The 26,109-nt window shown below is 34.7% G+C and overlaps 1 protein-coding gene across 6 annotated transcripts in view; it reads right to left on the reverse strand.

Moving 5' to 3' along the window:
• The window catches only part of GULP1 (GULP PTB domain containing engulfment adaptor 1), a 253,239-nt gene that overhangs the window by 12,868 nt on the left and 214,262 nt on the right, over positions 1-26,109 (reverse strand). For 2 of the 6 annotated variants that reach the window (XM_008687243.2, XM_008687242.2), the window contains 4 exons: positions 24,038-24,175; positions 12,796-12,912; positions 12,519-12,599; positions 12,027-12,119 (listed from right to left, as the gene is read on the reverse strand). In XM_008687243.2, coding sequence (XP_008685465.1) covers positions 12,027-12,119; positions 12,519-12,599; positions 12,796-12,912; positions 24,038-24,175 — 429 coding nt within the window. Of the gene's footprint in view, positions 1-381; positions 607-12,026; positions 12,120-12,518; positions 12,600-12,795; positions 12,913-24,037; positions 24,176-26,109 lie in introns of all 6 variants that reach the window. The other 4 variants (XM_040643041.1, XM_040643035.1, XM_008687246.2 and 1 more) reach the window with 4 other exon arrangements.

Here is a 26,109-nt window from a genome sequence, read left to right on the forward strand (position 1 = left end):
CTCAAGGTTAACTTCCTTGGAAGAGGTACTAACTCATATCAATTGAGATATTGCTCTTTTTTTTACCATACGCCACTACAACTGCTTTTACCAATATCACCAATGACCTAATTTCCCAGTTGCCATATCTGAGGGTCCTTTGAAGTGACCTGTCCTAATTCGCCTTTCTGTGGATTTGTACACCATCACTACTCTCTACTTGAAACTCTGATATCAGGTACCCAAAGGAAGCAAAAATGGCACACAAAGTTGCCAGGTCCCATCACATTAATTCAAGACATACCTGATGTTTTTCACTATGATATAAATGGCACATTTTAGTGGAGTTTACAAAAAAGAATGTGGGATAATAAAAAGAGAATTTTCTGCTTAGCAAATTACATGAGGTCTTGGGAGGCTGCTCTCACTGATTGGCTTGGGAAGGCCACACTTAGAAGGTGGTGGTATTAACAGTCCCAATGACAGTCTGGAATCAGGCGAGTTGACAGGAGTGACAGTAATGGAAGAAATATTTAGACAGGAAGATGAATCATCACTACTACGCCAGAAAGAAGATGAGCATCTCTGAAACCCATGTTGCTCATGGTCAGACATTTTGTGCAGCAGCTGTAAAGGAATGACAGAGAAATACACTAAGGAGAAGAAAGAAGACATGGAGGAAAAAGGAAAAGGTATATATGAAAATTTATTTGTAAAATGATATTTTGTGCAAAGAATAATTTCAAAATAACTTTACTACATTTTTTTTTAAAAAAGCTTGAGTGTATTTTCTTATTGCAACAGTCCTTAGATTCCAGAATGTTTAATTTGACCATTTTTCAGTGGAATATTACATTTTTCAATATTTAAATAAAATGCTGCATCATTAGGACTTGAGAGAAAGACAATAAAGAGGAAAGCTTAATGATTTATTTCAAGGAGAGCTTCGGGATAATGACATGGGAAAAGGAATCATAATAATAAGAAAAAAACAGTCACTGAAGTAAAGTTTTGTAAAAACTAATGACTTTGTAGAATTTTCAAAAAGGGTTACTACAACCATTTTTTTTTTAAGATTTTATTTATTTGACAGAGAGAGACAGCCAGTGAGAGAGGGAACACAAGCAGGGGGAGTGGGAGAGGAAGAAGCAGGCTCCCAGCAGAGGAGCCTGATGTGGGGCTCAATCCTATACCGCCGGGATCACTCCCTGAGCCGAAGGCAGACGCTTAACGACTGAGCCACCCAGGCGCCCCACAACAATCATTTTAAATTTAATCCTCAAAACATTTTTTGAGATATTTGTATTAGTAATGTTATGTCTTTCTTGTAATAAAGATATGAGAATCAAGGCCCATAAATTGTGATTTATTCTTCTATGAGGTAAGAAGCTGAGCCTAAATTTAAAGTAATCTGACTCCAGTCATCAGGACCTTTCTGTAGGTTGTGAATTCCAAATGGTAAGACTTCTCAGGGATGGGCAAGCAGGGGTGCGATATCAAGCATCTCAAATAAATGAGATGGTAAATAATCAGATAATCAGGAAACGGTACACTATACTGGATCTGCACATCAGTTTTTGGATCGCTTTTATAAGTTATTTACATTATAGTAAGGAAAGCTACTGTCAAAAGCTGAGCTTGTAGAACTGAGCTGTCAGAGTGGTCAATTAAAACGACAGCCAAAATGAAAGTAGTAATTCAGCCTTTATTCACTTACTGCTATAGTATAAGCGAGAGGCCAGAAAGATGGTGCTGGCTTCATCAATGTCCCTTTTTTCCCGGAAAATGGCGCTGGGCTAAGGTCAGAAGTATCAGTGCAGAAGCAAGTCACTGTCTCTCTGCTGAGGGAGCCCTGAACTAAAGGTCCTGATGGGTGTGTTGTGTTGTGTTGCGTTTGTTTGTTTTGTTTTAAGAGAAGGGGACAAGCCAGGTAGAGGGAAAGGAGAAAGGGCTGAAGCGGAAAAGTACTGAATACTGAATCAGAGTGGAAAGGAGTCTTCAAGGCCCTCATAAGGTGGCCTTGACAGCGGCGTGTTAAAAAGGTCATGGCCAAGAGCCTCTACAAAGGAGGCCTCTGAATAGAGGCACCAGGGCTGGGAATGCAGACAGGCTACGCGGAAGAACACAGCAGGCCCAGGGGCTGAGGCCTGAGTCCATGAGGCCTGAGTTCCTGAGGCCTGAGTCCCTGACTACAACTCCTCCACACCGTGCACTGTACCTGGTGTGGGGAGGGCAGTTCCCCCGGGAGGCTTGCCAGGTGAAGCTTTTGTAATTGCCTGTGACAGAGCCTGACAGGATTGTGCTGGGGCGGGACTTCTCAGCTACAGGTCACACTTCAGAGATTTTTTAACACTAACAGGATTTTGAGGAAGCCAACACAATATGGCTTTTGATAACCTCATAGTGAAAGGTTATAACCAAAATGATAGGAGAACCCACAAATGTGAAGGAAGTTTTTAAGCTAAGAGTCACCTCTCCACGCATTTCTCAAAGCTGAGGGGGAAAAAAGTCAGTGTAAAGTGAGAGATTTAAGTTGAGGGAAGGGTTCAGTGTGGTAGCAAAATCTCTGATGATCTGAGTTATATAATTTATCATTCTATTAATATATATATACAGTTACATAATTACTGTTTCCCCTATTGCTCTCCATAGGGATCTATCTATAGATATGTGTACATGTATTCATTTATATATATAATTTTAAAATCTATTTTATAGTCTACGCAGTTAACTGTGTAATTTTGTGATTGGTGGCCACATTTTACTTAATTTTAAGTGACAACTGTAAGCTCCTTGTGGACACGATTTTTCTAAACTTTATATAAAAGACATATTTTCTAAAAGCTATATAGCACCTCAAAATAGTAGACATGTAATAAATTGTCAATGTATATTTATTGTCTAATTTATACTAGAGCAACTTTTAAACTTAAACTATAAATTGATAAGAATGTTTATAGTGGCTGAAATATAATATGATATTAAGCGGAAGTTGTTCTTAGGCCAAAATAACCTAACTTTTAGGTGCTCTAGTATTTTGTGATAGTGTTAATATTATGCCTTCTACTTACTCTGAGAATGAATACTTATACAGATGAGGAATGTATATAATATGAAAATAATCAGATTTTTAAATACCCTACTCAAGAAGTATTTTCATATCCAAAATGGTAAAACTTAGATATCTATAAATAGTTGCAGTATCTAAAGTTTAAGACTCTAACACTAACCATCACAGGTTTCCTTTGGGCCATCAGTAATGGAGATCTGGTCAACTGGCATTTGTTGCTTGGGTCACACAGATCTTTTAATACATTGTATTGGTTGCTTACAGGTAATGTTAAGAGATTGCACATTAATACCTAGAGCTTTTGTTGAGAAGTTACAAAATCTAGAAAGTAGGCCCACAGACCTACACGAAAATAACTGACTGGTAGGAACTGCTGTGCCTTTTAAGTTGGGTATATGCTCTCCAATTCATCACCACCACCATATGCCCACTACATATTTATGTCACAGCCTGAGCTCTGTCGATGTCTGAGTTTGTGATTCCTAACCTAGAAACGATTCAAATCAAGGAATTAAACATTACATCTGTTAAATATTTTGAGTGGTGTTTCTAAATTTAGAGGGTCAGGAGCTAGCCGTTTTTTAAGCTGCCATTTTTAACTGGTTCAGGATATTTATTTTTTTAAGAAATTAAATACATAGTTTAGATGAAGACAGCTTGATATTTTTATTTTGTGTCTTCTTCAGTATTTTGACAAATGGCTAGAAACCAGAATTTGTGGACTCTCTTACAGAAACTCATGGCACCACTGTTTAGTCTTTTATGCTCATAATTCCAAGTGCTTTAATCTTTATGAAGGTACACAGGATCTGATCCCATTCTAAGGGAATGAGGAGCTCTACGCTCAACCACCACATGTTAATTTTGCAGACATTGCTAGGTTCTTAAGGCCTATTAAAAATGAGTGCCCAGGGATGACCTGGGTGGCTCAGTCGTTAAGCGTCCGACTCTTAATTTCATCTCAGGTCATGATCTCAGGGTTGTGAGATCAAGCCCGGTGTGGGCATGGAGCCTGCTTGGGATTCTCTCTCTCTCTCTCTCTCTTAAAAAAAAGTGAGTGCTCTTATTTGAGATTCACTGTCTAATAGTTTTGTAGCTTGCTCTTTCAGGAAGCAGTGGCTTGGTGCATTCAGGCCATGGTGAATATTTCAACCTTAGTCTTGTCTAAATATGACAGCATTGATGAAGTGTCATAAAAGGGTTTAAATTCTCAGAAAATGTCGAATACATTTAAGCAACAACAAAAAAATTGCATTATACAGTTCTTTGGTAATAGCCACAGAAATATTAGAATGATATCAAAATTTTATTTTATGCTGTTAATTGTTTGGGTAATATAAATATCCAAATATACCCTTTTACAATGTAAAACAAACAACTTTAAGCTTAAAATATGATTTATCATAATTATTAAAATAACTCTACTTAGAATTAAATTTACAAAGTAAATTATTTAAGTTATTTAAATTTATATTTGAAATATGTTGTACAAATTTTTCTAGTTGGAAAAATGGTAGATTATAAATAAAACTATAGATGAGGAAGTACAATGGTGATGCAAAATATTCTGGGAAATCTTTCTATGCTGCCATGTTGATTCACATTCTCAAAGTTCACTATTATGTTACATTCTCGACATCACTTTTTAAGTAAATTTTAAAAATAACTTCCAGAGTTTAGAATTTACAACATCATGAATGCATTTTTTCAGGTTTCTAGATTCACAGTTTGGTTATATTGGTCTTTTACTTGTAAGACCTATTATGTTATTTGTTCTTTCAAGAATGCCACAAGTTAAATGGATAGGATTGTCTGCATATCCCAAAGAGGAAAACTGCAACACGAAATTAAATGATTTGATCAGGTACTCATGGTCAGAATTGGAACAGAATACATTTTTCTTCCCATTAGATAGAGTTTACTTCTTTACAATTGTCTTTTTGCAAGTAACAATTATGAAAATGAAGCCGTGAACCCGTAATCATTTTTTGTGGGCAGCAAATGTTCTCAAATCAATGTCATGTTTAAAATTTATGCCTTTGTTTAAAGATTCACATTTGGCTTGTTGTGTAACTGAGAGTTTTCACAATCTGCTCTTACCCATCTTGACTTCAATAACAGTCGAGAAAACGCTAGAGGAAGATAAATAGGCACTTTTGTTTACCCACAATGAAATACACATTTTAGGTTATAATTGTCCTATCAAGTCTAATCAGTGGCCACACAGTTGATTATGTAAAGGTAGAATTTTATCCAGTAACAAACACTTGGTTTAATTGAAAGGGAGACATTTATTTTACTCAGCAATAGAAAGTCCAGTACTTCTAAGGACTACAATTTTATTCATTTAACTTCCTGGCAATAGTCTGATTTGGTTAAAAGCATCTATAGCCAGAAAAGTAAATGTAAGCATCCAGACATAAGAATCAAGAGGAACAATCTGATTTAACTTGCTATGCCCACATCTTATAATGGAACAATCTTCTGGGGGCATTCATGAGGCTAGGAGGGCAGAATAAACCCTTTTTTTCTGATATAAATATAGGCAGCACTGCCATGTGAATGTAATAAATGGAAATCAGATTGTTCCTAGATAATTAGTACCAAATGGTGGAAACCCAACCTCTAATCTATTGCCAAACCACTAGAACACAGCAAAAAGCAAACAGCACGGTCAAGTAACGGAAATTTCTCAGTGTATCTAAATCACTGTATAAAATGAGGACCCAATTTCTAAAACCAATGAAAAGATTTCCACAATTTCAGTGTGATACAGAGGTATGTAATATGGCTACTATCAAAGGCTATTTCATTTGCCTTAGAAAAGGAACCTATGATTGAACAACAGAGTGGTATTTAGGAGACATGTAAGCATTCTGTTTGTTAAGAACAAGTTCAAAAATAGTATGTCAATTATCCCCGAGAAAATTAAAAGTAGGTGTGTCCTTCATTCATCATGCATATGAGGAATTGGTTTTAAGTAAAACCTGGTTTGGATATATACTGAACATATACATTGGTTTGTAGTTAGAAATGTCTTTTAATTTTAATACTGAGAAAAAAATAAGTCTCTATTTAGTTTTCCTTAGCTAGAGCTAAACTACTCCAGGACCTCACACTGGGCAAATTTATGCTGGGTGTATTAACTCAGACAATAATCAATAGTCCAAATGGTGACAGAAAAAGAGCAAACTCTCTTCATTCAAGTACCGTAATCGTGAGCCCAGGCCTCCTCCTTCAATTTCAGATTTGCATATCCAGCCACCTAATAAGCATCTCCAGGTGGCTGTGCAGGAGGCAGAACTGGCACAAGCGAAAGTGAAATATTAAATCTTTGTCATGCACCTTCCCCAAGTCATGTCTATTTTGAAAAATGGCATCACCAACCCGACGGGCAGGATAAAACCCTAAGGGACATCTGACCCCTCTTTTATTCTACAGCCCCAACCAATCCATCAGTAAATCCTGCAAACTCTACTTCCAAAATGTATAAAGTTAGGGGCGCCTGGGTGGCTCAGTCAGTGTCTGACTTCGGCTCAGGTCATGATCTCAGGGTCCTGGGACGGAGCCCCACAACCAGCTCTCTGCTCAGCCGGGGCGTCTGCTTCTTCCTCTCCCTCCCTTCTGCCCCTCCCCCCACTCGTGCTCCCACGCTTTCTCTCTCTTTCAGATGAATAAATAAAATGTTAAAAAATGTATCAAGTTATATGCACCATCTGAAATGACAGAATTCTAGACCAATTTACTCTTCTATCTCTCCTAGGTTATTGAAATAGTCTTCTGGACAGTTTTTGGGACCTCATTTTGGCCTCTTTACAGACCATGGTGCATAGGTCAGCCAGATGATTCCCAAATCCCCTGTTTAAAACCTACGAGTAAGTTCTCAGTGCAATTAAAAAAGAAAAAAAAAATAACCAAAAAACTCCACAGGGCCCTACAAAATCTAGCCCCTGACTCTCTCTCCAATGTCATCTCCAACTTTTTTTGGCTCTTGGTCACTATGCTCTAGGCACAAAGTTCTTGTCACTGTTTCCAGCCCTTTGCATTGACCAACTTCAGTTCTCAATTCAAATGCTACCTTCGCAGAAAGGGCTTCCCTGATCACTGTCTCTAAGAGCCCCATTCTCTCCTATTCTGCTGTATTTCATTTTGTTCATAGCATATATCAGATCTGAATTTTTAAGTTTATTTATTCTTTTACCTATGGGTTGATTACCCACCTCCCTCTCTGTTCCCCATAACAGCTGAAATTCACAGACTGCTAAAACCCAACAGCCTAGAATATCATATAACCGTATTTGATATTCAATAAATATTTTATAAGCTGCCATAACAGATCACAACTGTATCTAATGTGTGCAACTGGCAAATGTGAGAAAATAAAAATCAAAGTGATATGCACTGTAATACATAAGACATGTCACTAAGATACTATTTCAAAAAAGGAGCGATGACTTGGTAGGACTGGGAAAAATAAAAACAAAACTACAATTGACACAGTGAAACCTTGAAAGGACTTTTTAGAATTGCTGAAGATTTTCATTAGAAGTTTGAACCAATATTATTTAGTTTGCATCCTCAAAACAAATCAGAATGACCACTTCACAATGGTGTATATAACACATATGTGCATGGCCGGCCACCGTCTCAGAAACAGCAACCTTTCTCTAGGGTGCCTTTGGGGAATGCAGAGAAATGTGTCTATGTTCTCACCCACATGGTGACTCCTTAAAGTACAAAGGTTCTCAGTCTGGTACATTCTACTCAACACGGCCTCACATTTTTCATTTATGACTTAATATAGAATAAAAAATTAACGTTTCTAAAATTGAAATTTCTTATGAGAAGATCTGATTCCTCTGAACCATTGTTCTGTGTTACAGAAATTCAACTACAACTTTGGACCTCTTGCTAGGAAAAATAGCTTGCAATCTTTTAGTTATCTAATCAAAAATGTTTCTTATTTTTCTGATGCTTCCCATAATTGACTTTATCTGCTATTTCATCACACACTGATAAGAACAGCATCCAAACCAGCAATTTGAATTATTTTCATTTTCTACATTACTTTGAATTTCACAATCCCTCCATAATTCTATTCCTACTTTTGTTCTCTTCTCTCCCTCTTCCCAAAGAGACTATTTTAAAGCTAAGATTAGAGATAAATCTTTTCTTTTACTTTGACTAAGACTTGCTTGATTTGGACTATATTGTGTTTGACTAGCAAATCCTGATATTTCAGGAAATTGTTCATATGCTTATTTTTATGAACCAAATTATAGTGTTAAATCATTTACAGAGAACCATTTCTGAATTAGACTGTTTTATATGGCAAAAGAGTTACTTCTGTGTGACTTCAGAAAATTTGGCTCCCAATAGGATCAAGACCCATCTTGCGCTGGTCATTTGAGAAGAGTCTTCTGTCTTGGGGCTTCCTCTCAATAACGCACTGAAAGCTTGGGGAGAACCTGATGCCAAATTAATTTTTATACCAAACCCACCTATATTTTAATTTTGATGTGCATAATGGGATTCATAATTCACTTCACCATTTCTTCAATTCATGCATTAATTGCTGTCTCTAATGCCTTAAACTGCTGAGAACTTTAGCATTTTTGGAGCATTCTATCCTTCAATCTTCTGAGAGCAAAGGAAACAAACAAAGAAAGAAAAGCTATTGAGTCTCATTTCCAGATTCACAAGCCCAATAGGCATTTACTGTGCATTAATTTTGCTACACATGGTGGCACTCTACGACGTATTTTGTGTCCTGGCTCTGTCCTATAAAACTGGTGGTCAAATTTCATAACAAAGTTCTACTTTAACAGAAACTTGCTTTACTGTAGACCCACTGCAAGCTATTAAACAAGTTACCTATACTTTAAATTTAGATTTTAATTATCTACAATTGTCTTGTTTTCCAAATTCGATTTTAATAGTTTGAATTATTAACAAACCTTCAAGAGAGTGGATATTTATAAGCATGGCAATATTTCACACTAAATAACTGTGATAATTTAATTTGATTCAGTTAATTTTTAATATCAGAAAATTGGGAGATGATTTTAAGAAATGTGAAATAGAGCGCTTAGTGTTTTATTAATTTATTCCACAGCTACATAACTAAAATCGAAAATGAAAAGCAAAAGCATTTGTTCATAATCTCTTCAAAAACTTTTTAAAACATCAGATATTTTTAAGCAACTTAAAAATGTTGAGTCTCTTTCCAATAAAAATCAAATAATTTCTATTTTTTATCTTAAAGATGTACATCCTCCAGTATATCAGAAATTTCAAAAATCATATAAGCCTTTAGAAACGGAAAAATCATAAGACAAGTAATTTTTGAAGTTAAAATAAAGAAAAAACACTAAGATATTACTAGACAAAAGAATATAATTTGAAGTTCTAATTTGAGTTATCTGCATAATGATCAATGAAGCAAAAATTTTTCTACACGTATGTATTAAGTTCAAAAAAGTGGTTTAGAGAAAATGATTTCTCTTTTTTTAATTAAGCCTTTTAGTTATAGTCTCTGAAGCACTCTGTTGAGACACAATCAGTACTGAGATGAACACAATGCTTATAATAATTATTAAATGACATCTTCTGGAGAGCTAATTCTTTTTAATAACTTCGTATTTGAACAATTTTATTGTTTTTTTGTATAATTGACTCTACCAATGAGACTTGCTGAATAACGAACATACAGACAGACTGTGTTTTATTTACATGCCAACTGTCATGCTCATTCCTCGTGATGGCTATCTCAGCCAGAGGATCACGGGAACTAAGGCAAGTGTCATCACTTCATTCCTCCTGACCCTTGCCATTTCTGAACCTGGCTTGGTGACCATTTCAGATCACCAATGCACATGCATAACCCCCAACCTGACCCACCTTCTTCTTAGTTGCCCCAGTGCCAGTCCAGAGCAATCAATGCCTGCTTTCAGGAGATAAAAGAGGGGAGGGCTGTTTCATCATCAACTTGCCCCAGACCCTTCTGCTCCTCCCAAATCTACCTTGCTCCTCAACATGATATCTTAGTTCTCCATCTAGAGATGGAGCTTTGGGTTTGCATCCAAACGGTAATGGATCTTATTTTATTCCTTTGTGAACACAAACACTAAAGTAAAGCTATTACTCACATCCTATGGATTCCAGAAACAATACTTTATTAGGACGGCTTGAAAACATAACTCCCCTTCATTTATGTTTACACTCCTAGTTTGTTTCACAGGATGGTTTTTAGTAAGCCTTCAACAAGACCCAGGAGGGTGTTCTTCCATTTTGGGACCAAAGTTTAAAGAAGGAATTTGAGCTGATGCTCTGTTCCTTGGGACCAGGGAGGAAAGAAAAATATCATAATCTTGATGAGAAGCAAACAGTGATGGTAGTGAAGAGAAAAAAACCGGAAGGATATTCTAATAAAGCCAGCTTCACTGTCCATAACAAAGGTACATGGGAACATATGAACCTCACTCCCAACCTCTCTTATCTTGGCCATATCAGCCCCACTATTATACACTATATGCCAAGCAAGGGAAATGCCAACTGCTTCAATGAGAAAGATGGAAAAGTGTGAGTTTAAAAGAAAGTTCTTTGACCCGTTTCCAGGGCACACCAAATTTGAAATCTTATTTTTTTCCTAAGATTTTATTTATTTATTTGACAGAAACAGCCAGCGAGAGAGGGAACACAAACAGGGGGAGTGGGACAGGAAGAAGCAGGCTCCTAGCGGAGAAGCCTGATGTGGGGCTCGATCCCAGGACCCCGGGATCACACCCTAAGCCAAAGGCAGACGCTTAACGACTGCATCACCCAGGCGCCCCAGATTTGAAAACTTAAATGCAATTTCTTATAGCAGCATTCCTTATGGTCATGAACGAGTGAAATATTTTAGCACTAGATAGCCGTATACATACATATATATATGATCTAAGCCAATTCATTCCTAGAGTACTGACTTTCATTATAGATATTGGACTGTTAACAAGACTGACTTTGGTTTCCTAGATTGCATAGCAAGCAATCTATCTATATATCTATATCTATCTATCCATCTCTCTATATAGGTAGGTAGGTAGATAGATGATAGATAGATAGATAGATAGATAGATAGATAGATAGATAATTTTCATTGAGTTAGCCTAGAGATTGAACAAACAGGAACTTGCAAATAAAACTTAGAAACAAAAAGTCTTTTTAAAAGTTTGCAAATGCATTGATTGTGTTTCAGTTTATAGCATCATGCTATAAGTCATATATTAAATATTTTTAAAAGGCAAAACAAAATATATACTTTACTAGAGAATACCAGTAGCACAGATAATTCAAGAAGAAAAAAAGTTTTCTAAATATATTTTTCCAGAAAAAATGTTTTAAATCACAACTTCCTCCTCCAAAAGATTCCCTTAGCCAAAATCATGGCATCATACATGGTATTGAGAAAAGAATTTCAAATCTATGATAAGCCAAAAGCAATTAATTTAACTATAAATATTTCAGTTGTCTGCAGAGACTACCACTCATTTTAGTGTCTGAAATGCAACTGTGTCACTCCCAGTGGAAACCCTTGCTATGCAATTAAGAAACCAAAGTCAGTCTTGTTAACAGTTCAATACCTATAACGAAGGTCAGTATTCCAGGGATGGATTGGCTTAGGTCATTAAACCTAAGCTCAGTAAATAGTAATCAACGTGAATGAAAGAAAGAATATGTCACAAAGAGAGAAAGAACAAACCTAGGGATGGATCATTCGACAAAACGTGAGGGAAAAGAGCAACATGGAAAAACAACTCTTGTCTGAGTTACCTAGGTAACTTTAACTTTTTAATTAGCATCTTTCATCTCTACCCATGTTTTAAATTATTGATCCCAGAGTATTATAAACATCACAGACCTGATAATTCAGAGACGCTTTACCACCATGAAGTCTCATTTCTAAGAAAAATATGCACATAGTCTATATACTTACTGGAGATGTTGATACTTGGGCTATTCTTAACTGGCTTTCCAAATCTTGTACTTTGTTTTTAAGTTCCATATTTTCGGTTTCTAAGTCTTGAATCTAAAAAGCAATGATTATTGAATAACCTTCAGAAATTTATTCTTGGAAAATACTGGCTATCATATTGGCATTAATGAATAGGATTTTATATTATTTAAAATGTTAATGTACTCTTTTGCACAGGGAAGAAAATTATTTGATAAAGGTTGGGGATTATCAGGAAATTCTAGATCACGGTAAAGACATTTTATTAAATTTAAAATGTTTTTACATGTGTGCAAATTCCACGTTTCTAATACCTCCTCTCTGTGTTTTCTTGTTGCACTGTGCAGTCTGTTACCCATAATCTTGGAGTATAACCGCAAGACAGTGAAACTTGCTTATGATGATTTTGAAGACAGTGGAGAAAGGGTGTAATTTAATTACAAAGGAATCTGATCTGCATGGGAAACCACTTACCCAGCATCTGCTGCTTCTGCTGCTCTGATCCCCATGAGAAGCATCAGGAAGTGAAGCAAAGTCACATGAGAACACTAAGTTCTTGTGGGAATTCAATATAAAATGGTTAAAAACTGTGCAGGGGATCAGGAATGAAAAATTATAGGAACACAGTGAAAGCAGTTCCAATCAGTGTGGGGGAAATTTAATGGCAGGCCTTCTAAATTTGTTTGATGATATGCAAGTTTCCCTGTACTTACATCACATAAATGTGAAACGAAAAGTTTAGTTTACTCACTCTTTTCTGTAATCCTGCAATCTGTTTTCTTGTTTCAACATCTTTTCCTCCAGATTCTAGAAATTTCCTGTATGCCAGGTCAAAAGCTTGGCCAATTGTTAAAGTTATTTCTTCAGCCTTTGTAAAAATCAAAGATTTGATATGTCAGACTGTTTTATGAATCAAGGAAACCATTCACATAAGGTACTTCAAAGAGGCAATGGCTGCAGGTAGAGATGTGGTCAATGAATCAAGTCGTCTATGCTAACATAATAATTCAATGCCTGGCCATACACAAAATAGAAAAAAAAGTTTTGGTAATTAAATGGTTGAAGTTGGAAGCAAGAGTTCTAACCACCTTCTCATCTATTTTATCATAGCATTTTTTCCTAGTTTGTTTTCCTTCTTTCCTCAACTATTTGGTGCCTATTAAATGAAAGCACGGTGCCAACTGCAGTTCTCTTGTTGCTTTGCTACTTATTTCCTCTTCCTAACGAGGAGGGTTGGGTAAACCTGGCAGGTAACTCGAATGAGGCTGACTGGGTGGTGTCGTGGAAAACTTGAGGTATGCCCTCTCAGAGTGGAATACTCAGTTCCAGTTGATTGTTGGCTTGTGGAAATGAACAATTCCACCCCAGGGTTGTCAGATTTTAAATATGGGACATGAGGTCAGAAATCTGAATTTTTCTATGAAAGCTCCCAATTGTATGTGATGGTCAACCATATTATCGTAAAACAAGTGCCTATTGATCAAAATGTATCTGTCATCTGAATTTGGCCTCAAAAAAAATTTACAGTTTCTGATTGATCAACCAGAAACTGCCACAAATGTCCTAAGTCCACCAGCTCATTCCTTCCTCATTCATATCTTGACTGGTATCAGTGTCTTGCACAATGTAAACACTAACTAAAAATGTATTATTTTATTAATGTAGTATTAAAAAGATTAGTAAAGGCATTAATTGCTTTAATGCATCACGAATATGTCATATTTAATTAAAAAGATTTCCAGACAACATAAAAACTGGTGGTAATATTAAATCTTGTAAATGCCATGCTTTAATTTACTGCAAATCCTAAAGCTTTGTGATATGCTATGAACAATCTAAATTGAAAATATGCTGTTTAATAACAGATTTTTTTAATGTTTCAAGTTTTTATTTGAATTCTGGTTAGTTAACATAATAGTGTAACATTGGTTTCAGGAATGGAATTTAGTGACTCACCACTTACATACAACACCCAGTGCTCATCACAAAAAAGTGCCCTCCTTAATCCCCATCACCCAAATAGCTCAACCCCACACCCACCTCCCCTCCAGCAACCTTTAGTTTGTTCTCTCTAGTTAAGAGTCTCTTTTATGAATTACACGGATTTAATTAAGACATTGTCATTTTTGTAGTACACTATTTAAGGAAGGCTTTTAGTCATAAAAAAATATAGTTTAACCCCATTAAATAAAAAACACTAAATATATGCCTAAAATTATATATAAGTACTATCTGTCTTACAAAAAAGTAGAAAAAAAGGGAAAAAGAGAAGCTGCATTAAGGAATATTACAGAAATGAAAATGCCAGATACCAAACTATATGTGCTCAATGATTCAAACTAACGAAAAAGTATACATATAAAAATATAAGTTGCTATGGTTGTTGGGATCACATTTAATATTAAAACACAGTAAATGTGGTTATAAGAGATTGTGGGACCATCAATTTTTTTTAAATCTCTAACTTCAAAACTTAAAGTAATGTGTTAGCATTTGTTTTACAATAATAAGACATATTTGTCAACCATGGTTGTTTTTTCTACCTTCTTAATTATGGGTTCAGTGTGTCCTCCTACTATGACAGTATGTTACCCTCAAACACTCAAGGTGTACATTACAGAGAATCGTTTCAGTGGTAGCAAGGTTGGTTTATCATTAATCACATTTGACTTCATTATAATTATTTTTTTAAATAACTTTTAAAAATCATATTCTTTTTATGATAACACATATCTTTTTGATAAGACATCTTTTTATTAAAACAGCATTTAGCTCTCCAGAAAATATTTTGCACACATTACCTCACTTGACTCTCATAATGAATCTATGAGGTAGGGATTATTATTATCCCCACAATACATATGCAGGTTCAAGTCTGTGAGGTCTCAATTTGTGAGGGGAGAAACTGGATTCAAATCCAGAATAACTGACTTTACAAGCTCTCACACATTTTTATAAACAATAAAATGTACAGATCATATCTGCACAATCAGATGTGTTTTGATAAATGCATATACCTATATAACCACCATATCATTAAAGATACAGAATATTTCTATCATCCCAGAAAGTTCTCCCATGCCTCCTTACGGTCAAATCACATTTCTTATGGGTAACCATTGCTAGAATTCCATCACCAAAAATTAGTTTTGTCTGTCCTTGTGTCCATAAAAATGAGCCATATAGTGTGTGTGTGTGTGTGTGTGTGTGTGTGTGTGTGTGTGTGTGTATTCTTTTCTGTCTGGCTTCTTTTGGAGCTTCTCAGATGTTGTATGTATCGTTTGTTTTATTGCTGATTAGTGTTCCATCTAATGAATAAACCACATTGATGTATCTATTTGCCTATTAAGGAAACTTGCATTGTTTTCAATTCTTAGTTATAAATTAAACTGCTACAAACATTCTTCTAAAATCTTTTTGTGGGGATGCCTGGGTGGCTTTGTCAGTTGAACATCTGCCTTCAGCTCAGGTCATGATCTCAGGGTCCTGGGATGGAGTCCTGCATTGGGCTCTCTGCTCAGTGGGGAGCCTGCTTCTCCCTCTCCCTCTGCAACTCTCCATGCTCAAGAGCCCCCTCTCTCTCTCTCAAATGAATAAATGAAATATTTACAAAAATAAAATGAAAAAATAATAAAATAAAATCTTTTTGTGGACATGTGTTTTCAAACATCTGGATAAATATCTACAATAGAAACGCTAAATCATAGAACAGCTCTATTTTAACATTGCAAGAAACTGCCAAACTATTTTGCAAAGTAATTGTACCATTTTACATTCCCACCAGAAGTAAGAGAGTTCTAGTTGCCCCTCGTTCTTACCAATATCATATATGGACAGTCTTTTTAATTGGTCACCTTACTGGATGAGTGATGCTATCTCAATGTGTTTTTAATTTGAATTTCCCTGGTGAATAATTACATTAGCCCAGTTCCATGAATGACTAAGCTAAGATTACTTCCCCCCCCGATCATTTAATGAAATATAAAGAGCAAGAATATTTGTTAAATTCAAAAAAAATTATTTCAAAAGATTATTACAAGGCAAACATGAAATATAATAAGAATATATAATAAATAGCTTACAAATAAAGCCTGTGAAAAGACTAGGTGTAATGATTCCTTCTAGTAATAGTAATATATGATTCTTTTGACACATGAACCCTTTTTGACAATTAGTTAATGAGAGAGGTTTTAAACTTTGCCTTATTTACATCTCACTTCACATAAAGGAAAATATGCTGGTGACTGAGCCGCCCAGGTGCCCCTATTGCCACCTTTTTTTATTGTAGTTTTTCTGATAGTTGTATAGTGATACCTCAACTTAATACCTCATTTAATTTAATGGATACCAATGTTAACATCTTTTCATGTGCTATTTGCCATCTGACTATCCTCTTCAATGAAATGATCCTCATATCTTTTGCCCACTTTCCAATTTGATTATTTTTATGCTGTTGAGCTTTTAAAGTTCTTTGATACAAGTTTGCAAATATTTTCTCTCAGTTCTGGGTAGTCTTATCTCCTTCATAAGTTCTTTCACAGAAAAAAATGTTTATTTTTGATAAAGCTCAATTTGCCCCCTTTCATTTATGGATCCTGTCTTGCGTGTCAAGTCTAAGAACTCTGCCTATCCCTACACCCTGAATGTTCTCCCTGTCTCTTTCTTTAAATGTTTTATAATTGTGCATTTTACATTTAAGTCCATGATGCATTTTCAATTAATTTTTGCATAACATATGAGATCTAAGTCAATATGCACTTTATTTGTCTATAGAGATCTAATTTCACAAGCACCATTTATTGGAAAGGGCATCTTTTGCATTTTGCATGTGTTGTGTTGCCTTAGTACCTTTGTCAAAAATCAGTGGGGTATATTTTGAGTTGATTTCTGTATTCTCCATTCTGTTCCATTAATCTATTTATCCATCCCTTCACCAAAACTACAGTCCCGATTACCATAAGTATGTTTTAACAATTCTAGTTCCTTTGCCTTTTTATATAAATTTTAGAATCCTCTTGTATCTACAAAAAAACCTTGCTTTGACTTTGACAGGAATTCTGTTAAAGCTGTACATTAATTTGGAAAGAACTGACATATACTAGATTGAGTCTCTCAATCCATGAAGATGGCATATCTCTCCATTTATCTACATCTATTTTATTTCTTTCATCAGCAATTTGTAATTTTCAGCATACAAGTACTCTACAAGTTTTACATCTTAGGTTACATTTGCACCTATGTATTCTGTTTTTTTTTTTTTAATATAATTGTAAATTTTTGTATCCATGTGCTCACTGCTAGTATATAGCAATACAATTAATTTCTGTATATTTATCATGTATTCTGTCACCTTGCTGAACTCATTTATTAGATCCAAGTATTTTTTTGTAAAGTCCTTTGAATTTTCTACATAGACAATGATGATACCTACAAATAAGTAATATTTCTTCCTCTACTATCTGCATGCTTTTGATTTTCTTATTTTGCCTTACTGCAAAGTTTAGAACTTCCAGGACTGCATTTAGTAAGAGTGGTTAGAGCAGAAATCCTTGCCTAGTTCTCAATTTCATGAGGAAAACATTCAGCTCTTTCACCATTAAGTAAAATTTTATCTATAGTTCTAAATGTTCTTTATTGAATTGAAAAAGTTTCCTTATATTCCTATTTTTCTGAGAGTTTCTAGCCCTGAATGGGTGTTGATTTTTTTTCAAATATTTTTAAAGCACTGATTGGTATGATCATATGTTTTTTTCTTCTACAGCCTGTTAATATGGTTGATTACATAGTTGGATTTTTAAATGTTGAACAAGATATATATCCCTGAAGCAAATTCCACTTGGTCTTGGTGTATAATTCCTTTATATATTTTGCAGAATTATATTTGCTAATAATTTCTTAGAAATTTTTGCATCTATATTCCTGGAGGATATAGCTTGGTCTGTACTTTGTTTTTTAGTCTTTCTCTGGCTTGGTATTAGGGAAACATTAGTTTCATAAAATGAATTGAGGGATGCTCTTACCTCTTCTGTTTTTTGGAATAGGTTGTGTAGAATAATGTTAATTCTTCTTTAAGCATTTTACAGATTCCTCCAGTGAAACCATCTAGGCATTAAGAGTTTTCTTTTAATAAGTTTTAAATTATAAATTCAATTTCTTTTCTAGTTACAGGGTTATTCAAATTATGTATTTAATATTGGGTGATTTATGATAGTATTTCTTAAGAAATTGATTCAATTCATCTATATTGTCCATTTTTTTCATATTCCGTTATCTATAGTATCCTCTTATTCTTTTGCTATCTGGAGGGTCTGCAGTGAAATCTCCTGTTTCATTCCTGACATTGGTAACTTGTGTCTTTTTTCTTTTTTATTTTGCCAATCTCACTAAAATTTTGATCCTTTTATGATTTTCAAAGAACCAGCTCTTTGTTTCATTAGTTTTCTCTATTGTTTTTGTTTTCCATGTTGTTAAATTCTCCTTTATCATTGTTATTTTCTTCAAGCTTATTTTGATGTCTTGTTTTCTAGGTACTTGAAATAGGAGCTTAGATCATTGATTTGAGACGACCTTTTCTTTCATGTGTTAATTTAGTTGTCATAACTATTTCTCAGCACTGTTTTAGTGGTATCACTCAAATGTTGATAACATTCTACTTCATTTATATACAGTTCACTGTATTTTAAAAGTTGCCTTTGAGAAATCCTCTTTGACATATGGAATACTTGTAAGTTTCATCTCCAATTTTTGAAGAATCTTGTTATTAATTTTTAAATTGATTTCTTTGTTGTTGTTTCAATTCTATAAAATGTTTGAGATTTATTTTACAGCCCAGGGAATGGTTTATTTTGGTACATGTTCCTTTGGCACTGGAAGACCATATGCATTCTGCTGTTGTTGAGTGTTGAGTGTTATCTTGTGTTTCCTTTCAGTTCTATCAGTTTTTATTTCACTTACTTTATAGCTTTATTGTTTGATTATACATGTTTAGATGGCTTTCTTGGTGGTATGACCCTTTTTTCTTTATATAATGCCCTTCTCTGTCCCTCATAATTTTTTTTATTTTGAAGTCAACTTTATATTATAGTACTATACTGTTGCTTTATTTAAGTAATGTTTGCATGATATATATTCTTCTATTCTTTTCTTTTCAATCTTCCTGTATCATCCATATCACTATATTTGCAAAAAGTTTCTTGTAGAAAATGTTATGTCTGTATTAGGTTTTTTAATTCACTCTGACCATCTCTTTTATTTAGACCATTTACATTTAATGTGATCTTTGATACACTAAGGCTTAAGTTTGCCATTTATTTTTTTATTTTTTTTTAATGATTTTTTATTATATTATGTTAGTCACCATACAGTATATCCCCGGTTTCCAATGTAAGTTAAGTTTGCCATTTAAATTTTTCTTTTCTGTCACCTATTTTCTTTTCACTGTATTGTTGCATGTTTTTGAAATTTTTATAATAAAATTTTGATTAGCCTAAAGCACTTTATATGTATCTCACTGTACAGCTTTTTAAATGATTGCTCTAGGATGCATATTATATTTATATAACTTATCACAGTCTAATAGTGTTGTCATTTTTCCAGTTCAAGTGAGATATAGAAAAGTTTCACATCCCTTCAACTGTCCTGTTTATAATATAATCACCTTACATATTTCCTATATATACATTTAGAATCACATCAGAAAGTATTATTTACTTTTTTTTTTTTTTAACCCATACTCCCCCTACCTTCTGGTAACTATCAGTTCTCTACAGTTAAGAGTCTGTTTTTGGTTTGCCTCTCTTTCTCTTTTTTTCTCCCTTTGCTCATTTATTTTTTTTAAATTCCATATATGAGTGAAATCATATGGTATTTGTCTTCCTCTTTTTCTCTGGCTGACTTATTTTGCTTAGTATAATACTCTGTAACTCCAACCCTGTCATTGCAAATGGCAAGACTTCATTCTTTTTTATGGCTGAGTAATATTCATATATATTCTATACACACACACACACACACACACACACACACACATACACACACACACACCACTTCTTCTTTATCAATTTCTGTTATAGGACTTGTTTATGTCTTGTGTCTTCAAGATTTTTCTTTGTCTAGTTTTCAATGTCTATGATGTATCTTGGCATGGAATTGTTTGGGTTTATTCTGTTTGGAGTTCACTTATTTCTTGAATCTATAGGTTTATGCCTTTTGCCAAAATTGGGAAGGTTGCAACTATTATTTCTTCAAGTGTTTCTTCAAGGCTGTCTTCTTTTTCTTCTTTTTTCTATTTTTCCAGGACTCTGATGACACATAAATGTTACCTATTTTGTTATAGGCTCAGAGATGCCTGAAGTCCTGTTTTCTTTTTATATTATTTCGTGTGTGTGTGTGCCTGCAGTGTGTGTTGTTTGTATACATGTGTGTGCATACATTTGTCTATTATCTCTATGTTGTTTAAATTGGGCACTTTGTAATATCTCCTTTTTCCAGGTCACAAATTCTTTCCTCTGTCCTCTTCATTCTGCTACTGAGCCCAGACACTGAGTTTATCATTTGATTATTTTAGTTTTTCAATTCTAAGATTCCTAGTGGGTTTTTCTTCTACCTTCTATTTCCTTGTTTAGATTTTCTATTTCTTTGATAAAATTCTGTACTTTTTAATTTGCCTCAAGAGTGCTTGTAATTGTTTATTTTACCATTTTTAAGATGGTTGTTTAAAAATCTTTGGTAATTCTAGTATCCCTCTCATCTCGGTGTTGGAATCTACTGGTCATCTTTTTTCATTTAGTTTAACATCTTCCTGTTTCTTGATATAGTGAGTGATTTTCAACCAACTCTTGGGTATTTTAGATATTATAAGACTCTAGAAATTACTTTAGCTTTGTGTTTTAGTGGCTTACTCTGACACCGTTCCAGTAGGGGAATGGCAATGGACAGCACTACTTCATTACTGCCTGGTGGGGCAGAGGTTCAGCTTCCGCATTTGGCCTCTCTTCATTGCTGCTTGGCAGGGCTGGGTACTCCAGCTCCCCGTGTGATCCTCATGGGGAGGACTGTTACCATGGAGGGAGGGAGACTCATTAATACAACATGAAAGTTTACAAAGTAGTGAATTCTAGTTTTGTGACATACTACAGTTTACCTATCTTTCAAACTTTCAACAACTTTACAGAAGTACTAAAAAAGATACAATGAGTAGATAAGACAAAGGCCCCAATAAGAGTGGATGGGCTCTGGAACAGGTCACAGTTATAAAAGTAATATAGCATGATGGAACCAATGCTACAATGGTTAATCTAAGGTCTTAAATTTTAATCCCGATTCCGTTACTACCTAGCTTTGTAAATTGGTAAAGCCATTCAACTTCTCTGGCCTTGGTTGTGTAAAGAGGAAAGAGTTTTGCCAATTGGGCCATTATTTATTTTCCTGTTTTAATCCTCCATGATTAGCTATTTAAAATGAGAATTAAAGAGGATGGCATGTCAAAAGTTCTACATACGTACCAAATCAATTTTATAAATATAGTCCTTACTATGATCAGAGCAAATAAACCTTGAGGTGAAACGATATAATGAAATTTTGAGGAAACATAGCCTCTTTGAGTTCACAAAAGTCATGCATGCTTATAGCTGAAGAAGTAACCTGGACCTCTTTTCAAAGCCCAGATTTCCATCTACCTGCAGCAGAATCACTTGGTGAACTTGTTAAATACAGATTTCCTGAGATCAAGACCCAATCAATAGGAACTTTTTTTTTAAGTGAAAACTAAAGAGCCCTCTTTATGAATATTATATATGCTAATAGTTGTGAGCCACTGCTTTAGGCTTCAAGAAATTATTTTTAACACTCAAGAAAAAAAGCTAATATGCTATACCAAGGAGAATAATGGGTCAAGGAATTTAAATTCTTGAAATGAATTACAAACAATTATGATTAGGGTGAAACAGAGTTTATACTTTTGAAATGCTATAACTATGCAGGGACTCTGGCAAGCTTATGTTTTAAATAATCCAATAAATTTGGATGGAGATTAAATAAAAACATGTGACACAAAACTGTAAGAAGGCTAATATTTATAATGAATTCTAATTATGAGTATTTCAAAGGACCCTAAGGCCATTTATTTCTATGTGTAAAGCAAGAATGAAGGACAACAGAGTTTACTGCCTGGTATAAGTGGTAAAGGTTATTATATCTTACAGACAGACGATACTCAACAAATATCAACTTTCATCTTCTCAATCACATAGAGAAAAACATCTGCAAATGATCATGGTTAAGAAACAGAATATTAAATATAATGCATTCACTCAACAGGATAAGTTTCAAAAACAACCTGAACTTTATATAAAATGCCTTATGTGGGCACCTGGGTGGCTCAGTCAGTTAAGTGTCTGCCCTCGGCTCAGGTCATGATCCCAGGGTCCTGGCATCGAGCCCTGCATCTGGGCTTCCTGTTCAGTGGGGAGTCTGCTTCTCCCTCTCCTTTTGCCCTCCCCCGCTCCTGCTCTATCGCTCACTGACTCTGTTTCAAATACACAAAATCTTTAAAAAATAAATAAATAAAATGCCTTTTTGTACATATAATATTGTCATATGGGTGAGCATATTTTTCTGATGAGATGTTCCATAATGATCATCAAAACCTCAAAAAAGTACTATGATGCCAAGAACCTAGCACAGTAGTTTGCATTTTTAGAGCATTATAGCTTAAAAGATACATATAATAACTTACTCTACTTTTTGTAAATTTTTCTATATGGTCGTTTTTTCTATAAGGAAAAATTCATTGAGCATCTATTGTCCACCTAATGTAGGAGTTACATGGACAAATAAAAAGGTATTTGCTTTCAAAAAGCTCATGTACTGGGGCACCTGGGTGTCTCAGTCAGTTAGTTAAGTGTCCAACTCTTGGTTTGGGCTCAGGTCATGGTCTCAGGGTCATGAGATCAAGCCCCATATCAGACTCCGTGCTCAGCACGGAGTCTGCTTCTCTCCCTCTCCTTCTTTCTCTGCCCCTCCCCCTGCTCATGCACTCTCTCTCTCTAAAATAAATAAATAAATCTTTATTTAAAAAAAAAAAAGCAGCTCACATACTGGAACCAAAGGGATAAATTACATAAGAGTGATAATAATATTAATCCTTTGCTATTTTTAATAGCAGAAAAATAAGCAAATAAATGAATTAAGTTCTTTTTTCCTGTCTAAGCCAATAATGTTGTTGTTAGATACTCTTCCTTCATTAAAGCCATTAATGGCTGCAATGTGTGCTTGGAATTCCTATCTTGTTTTATAGGACGTCAGACTAGATTATCATTAACATTAGCCAATGCTTATAATCAAGATGTAGGATTTTCTGAAGATTCCAGATGATTAAAAGAACCACTACAGTACTTAAATTTAGAATTCCCTAATTGACCTCACTTGCTGAGAACTTTAGACTACATTTGCAAGCTAACACACATGCATGCAGGCAACACTCATGCACATACAATTCTATTGCCTTTCATTATATTGAGTTTTCTGAATAATGAAAATCAAGAATCAGATTTTCAAAGTATTGGAGATTTTTTTAAAGGAGCCATACAGATTTTATTTCCTGGAGTTTAAAATATTTATTTTTATCATATCCACCGCATTCTAGAAAAAAAGAAATACTCCGCTCACTGTTACTCTTTGCATTATGTGCCTATTACTAAGTCATATTTGAGATCAAAATTACAAATATATGATTATAAAAGAAATAAATGCATAACATAAGCAGGCATGACGTTCTAAAGAAAGAAATTCGCATGCAAGCTTGTGCCCATGAACATGAGAATTCAGTTAGGGATGAAATCCTGAAGTACATTCTCATGACAGGATGAATCTATTAGTGTCGTTAAGTATTTGCAGACCTTATTCATTTCCAAATACTTTACTAACGCCGGAAACAAGACAATTCCTGGCTTGTAAAACAGAACAAACCACCCTAAAACATCTGGCATACTTACACACTTTTCGCTGTCAAATACATAGCACAAATGTTTATTTGACTCAGAATCTTTGCATATGAAAGTGAATATCCTCTTGTCAGTTTTGTCATCTGCACAAAATGATATTCTATGAAGCTGGCAATTGTGTTGGACTTCCTGTGAACACAAATGGAAATAAACACTTAAAGAGATTTTTGTCCATTTTCTGAAATACCAGCTTGTGTTAATAACATACAACTTATGACTTTAAAAGTGAAACAATCATCTGTCAAACTTCAGTTTATAATTACGTACACCCGAACTTAAACAAATACGTAATGGAGATGGACCGCCTGACTCAGATTAAACTAAGGTAGTCATCTCAATAGGACTTAGAGGAACACAAGCAAAATACAAAAGGATCAGAGGTGCATGGACTTTCTGACTTGCAAGGGATCTTAAGAGACAATTATTTTAAACCCTGAAATTTTACTTAGAAGAACATCGAGACCCAGAGAATTAAGATACTTTCACGAGGTTATAGTATCAGCAGAATCCTTTTTTACCGGAACGTTTTCATTTTATCTTACTTCTACTCACTAGCATTTCAGTTTAAAACATAACTTCATCTGCACACGATTTCCTATGAAACATATACGCTTTCAACCTTCGTTTTTATATTGTATTTTACATGTCTTCATGAGGAAGGTCTACATATCAAGCATTTAAATTACCGAATCAATCCTACTAATCAGAAAGATAAGTACTGCAACTAGATAGAGAGAGAGAGAGAGAGAGATAGATACATATAGTTTCAGTTTTATTTTTCATATATGTACATATATATTATATATACATATATATATTACAATATATATTCTGTAACTATGGCACCTGTTACTACATCTTTCTAAGTTCAGGGTTTGATGTGTCAGTTTGATGAGATCTGATCACTCTGATTTCACATTATTGCTCACCAGACTGAAAATGACCATGTAAGATATACAGATAAATGTTAAGAGAATTTGTTTATAGCACTGTATTCTTTCCCTGCATACAAACCAAATGGTAAGTCATCGAAGGCAAGCGTGCAAATTAGAATGAGGAAGTATGCTACATGACTGTAACGTTTTTGTCATTACTAGATCGCTTGATCCACCCATTTCAACAGCAGGAAGGAACAATGCCAAAACGAGGCGCTCAACTTACTGAGGCATCTGGTGAGGACATCTTCCTTTTCCTGTGGTTCGCGCTAACATGGACAATGGCCACATTTGTCTGAGACTATCCTTCTCCTATACTTTGCCTGATTGACCAGTCTTTTTCTTGCTGACATATTTTTTTGTTTTAATGTTAATACAGTCAATCAAACAATACCGTTCGGCCACACTGTAGCTCCCAAATACAGCAGGTAGACACCAGTTTATTAACTGCATAATCATGTTAATGACATATAGAGGAAATATCATTACTATATAATATAGAAAAATGATTCATTTTTTTCCATTTGTAGGCGAAACTACAAGTAACACGAAAACATACCATTTACAGAGGCTGGTGGCAAAACGTACACAGGCCCTCGTTCACTCACCAACCAGTATGATCACGGAGAGCCTTTGGTAATGACAGTTGGGAATCATCTTAATTTTTGTTTAGATTAGCAGAGGTATCTTCCTACAAAAGAAGACTAGGAAGCTAAAACTTGTGATTTTATTATTTTTGTGAATTTTTTATTCTTGAGATAAATCTTTGTGATTTTTAAATGTAGCCCTAATTTTTGATGAGACAGGATAGACTTGAGAACACAATTAAGCGCAGTGAAAACACGATTATACTTTAACACTGGCCATATTTTATTGGAGTTGGAACAAAGAATAAATAAATCCCCAATTCACCTATACCACCTCTCTCCACCACTGCATAATCTTCGTTTGAAGGACAAGTGAGAAAAGAAGAAAGGGAAACACAGAAAGAAAAATATTGGAGCCAAATGAGATTGCTTTTCACTTCTGTTTTCATCCATCCAAATGGCATAGAAAAATACTCTATTTTCTATGAAGTCCATGTTAGATTAATAATGAATTTTTAAATCCTGCCTCATACATGTATAT

The sequence above is a fragment of the Ursus maritimus genome, unplaced genomic scaffold, assembly GCF_017311325.1.
Source record: "Ursus maritimus isolate PB19 unplaced genomic scaffold, ASM1731132v1 scaffold_1, whole genome shotgun sequence".
Classification (NCBI taxonomy): Eukaryota; Metazoa; Chordata; class Mammalia; order Carnivora; family Ursidae; genus Ursus; species Ursus maritimus.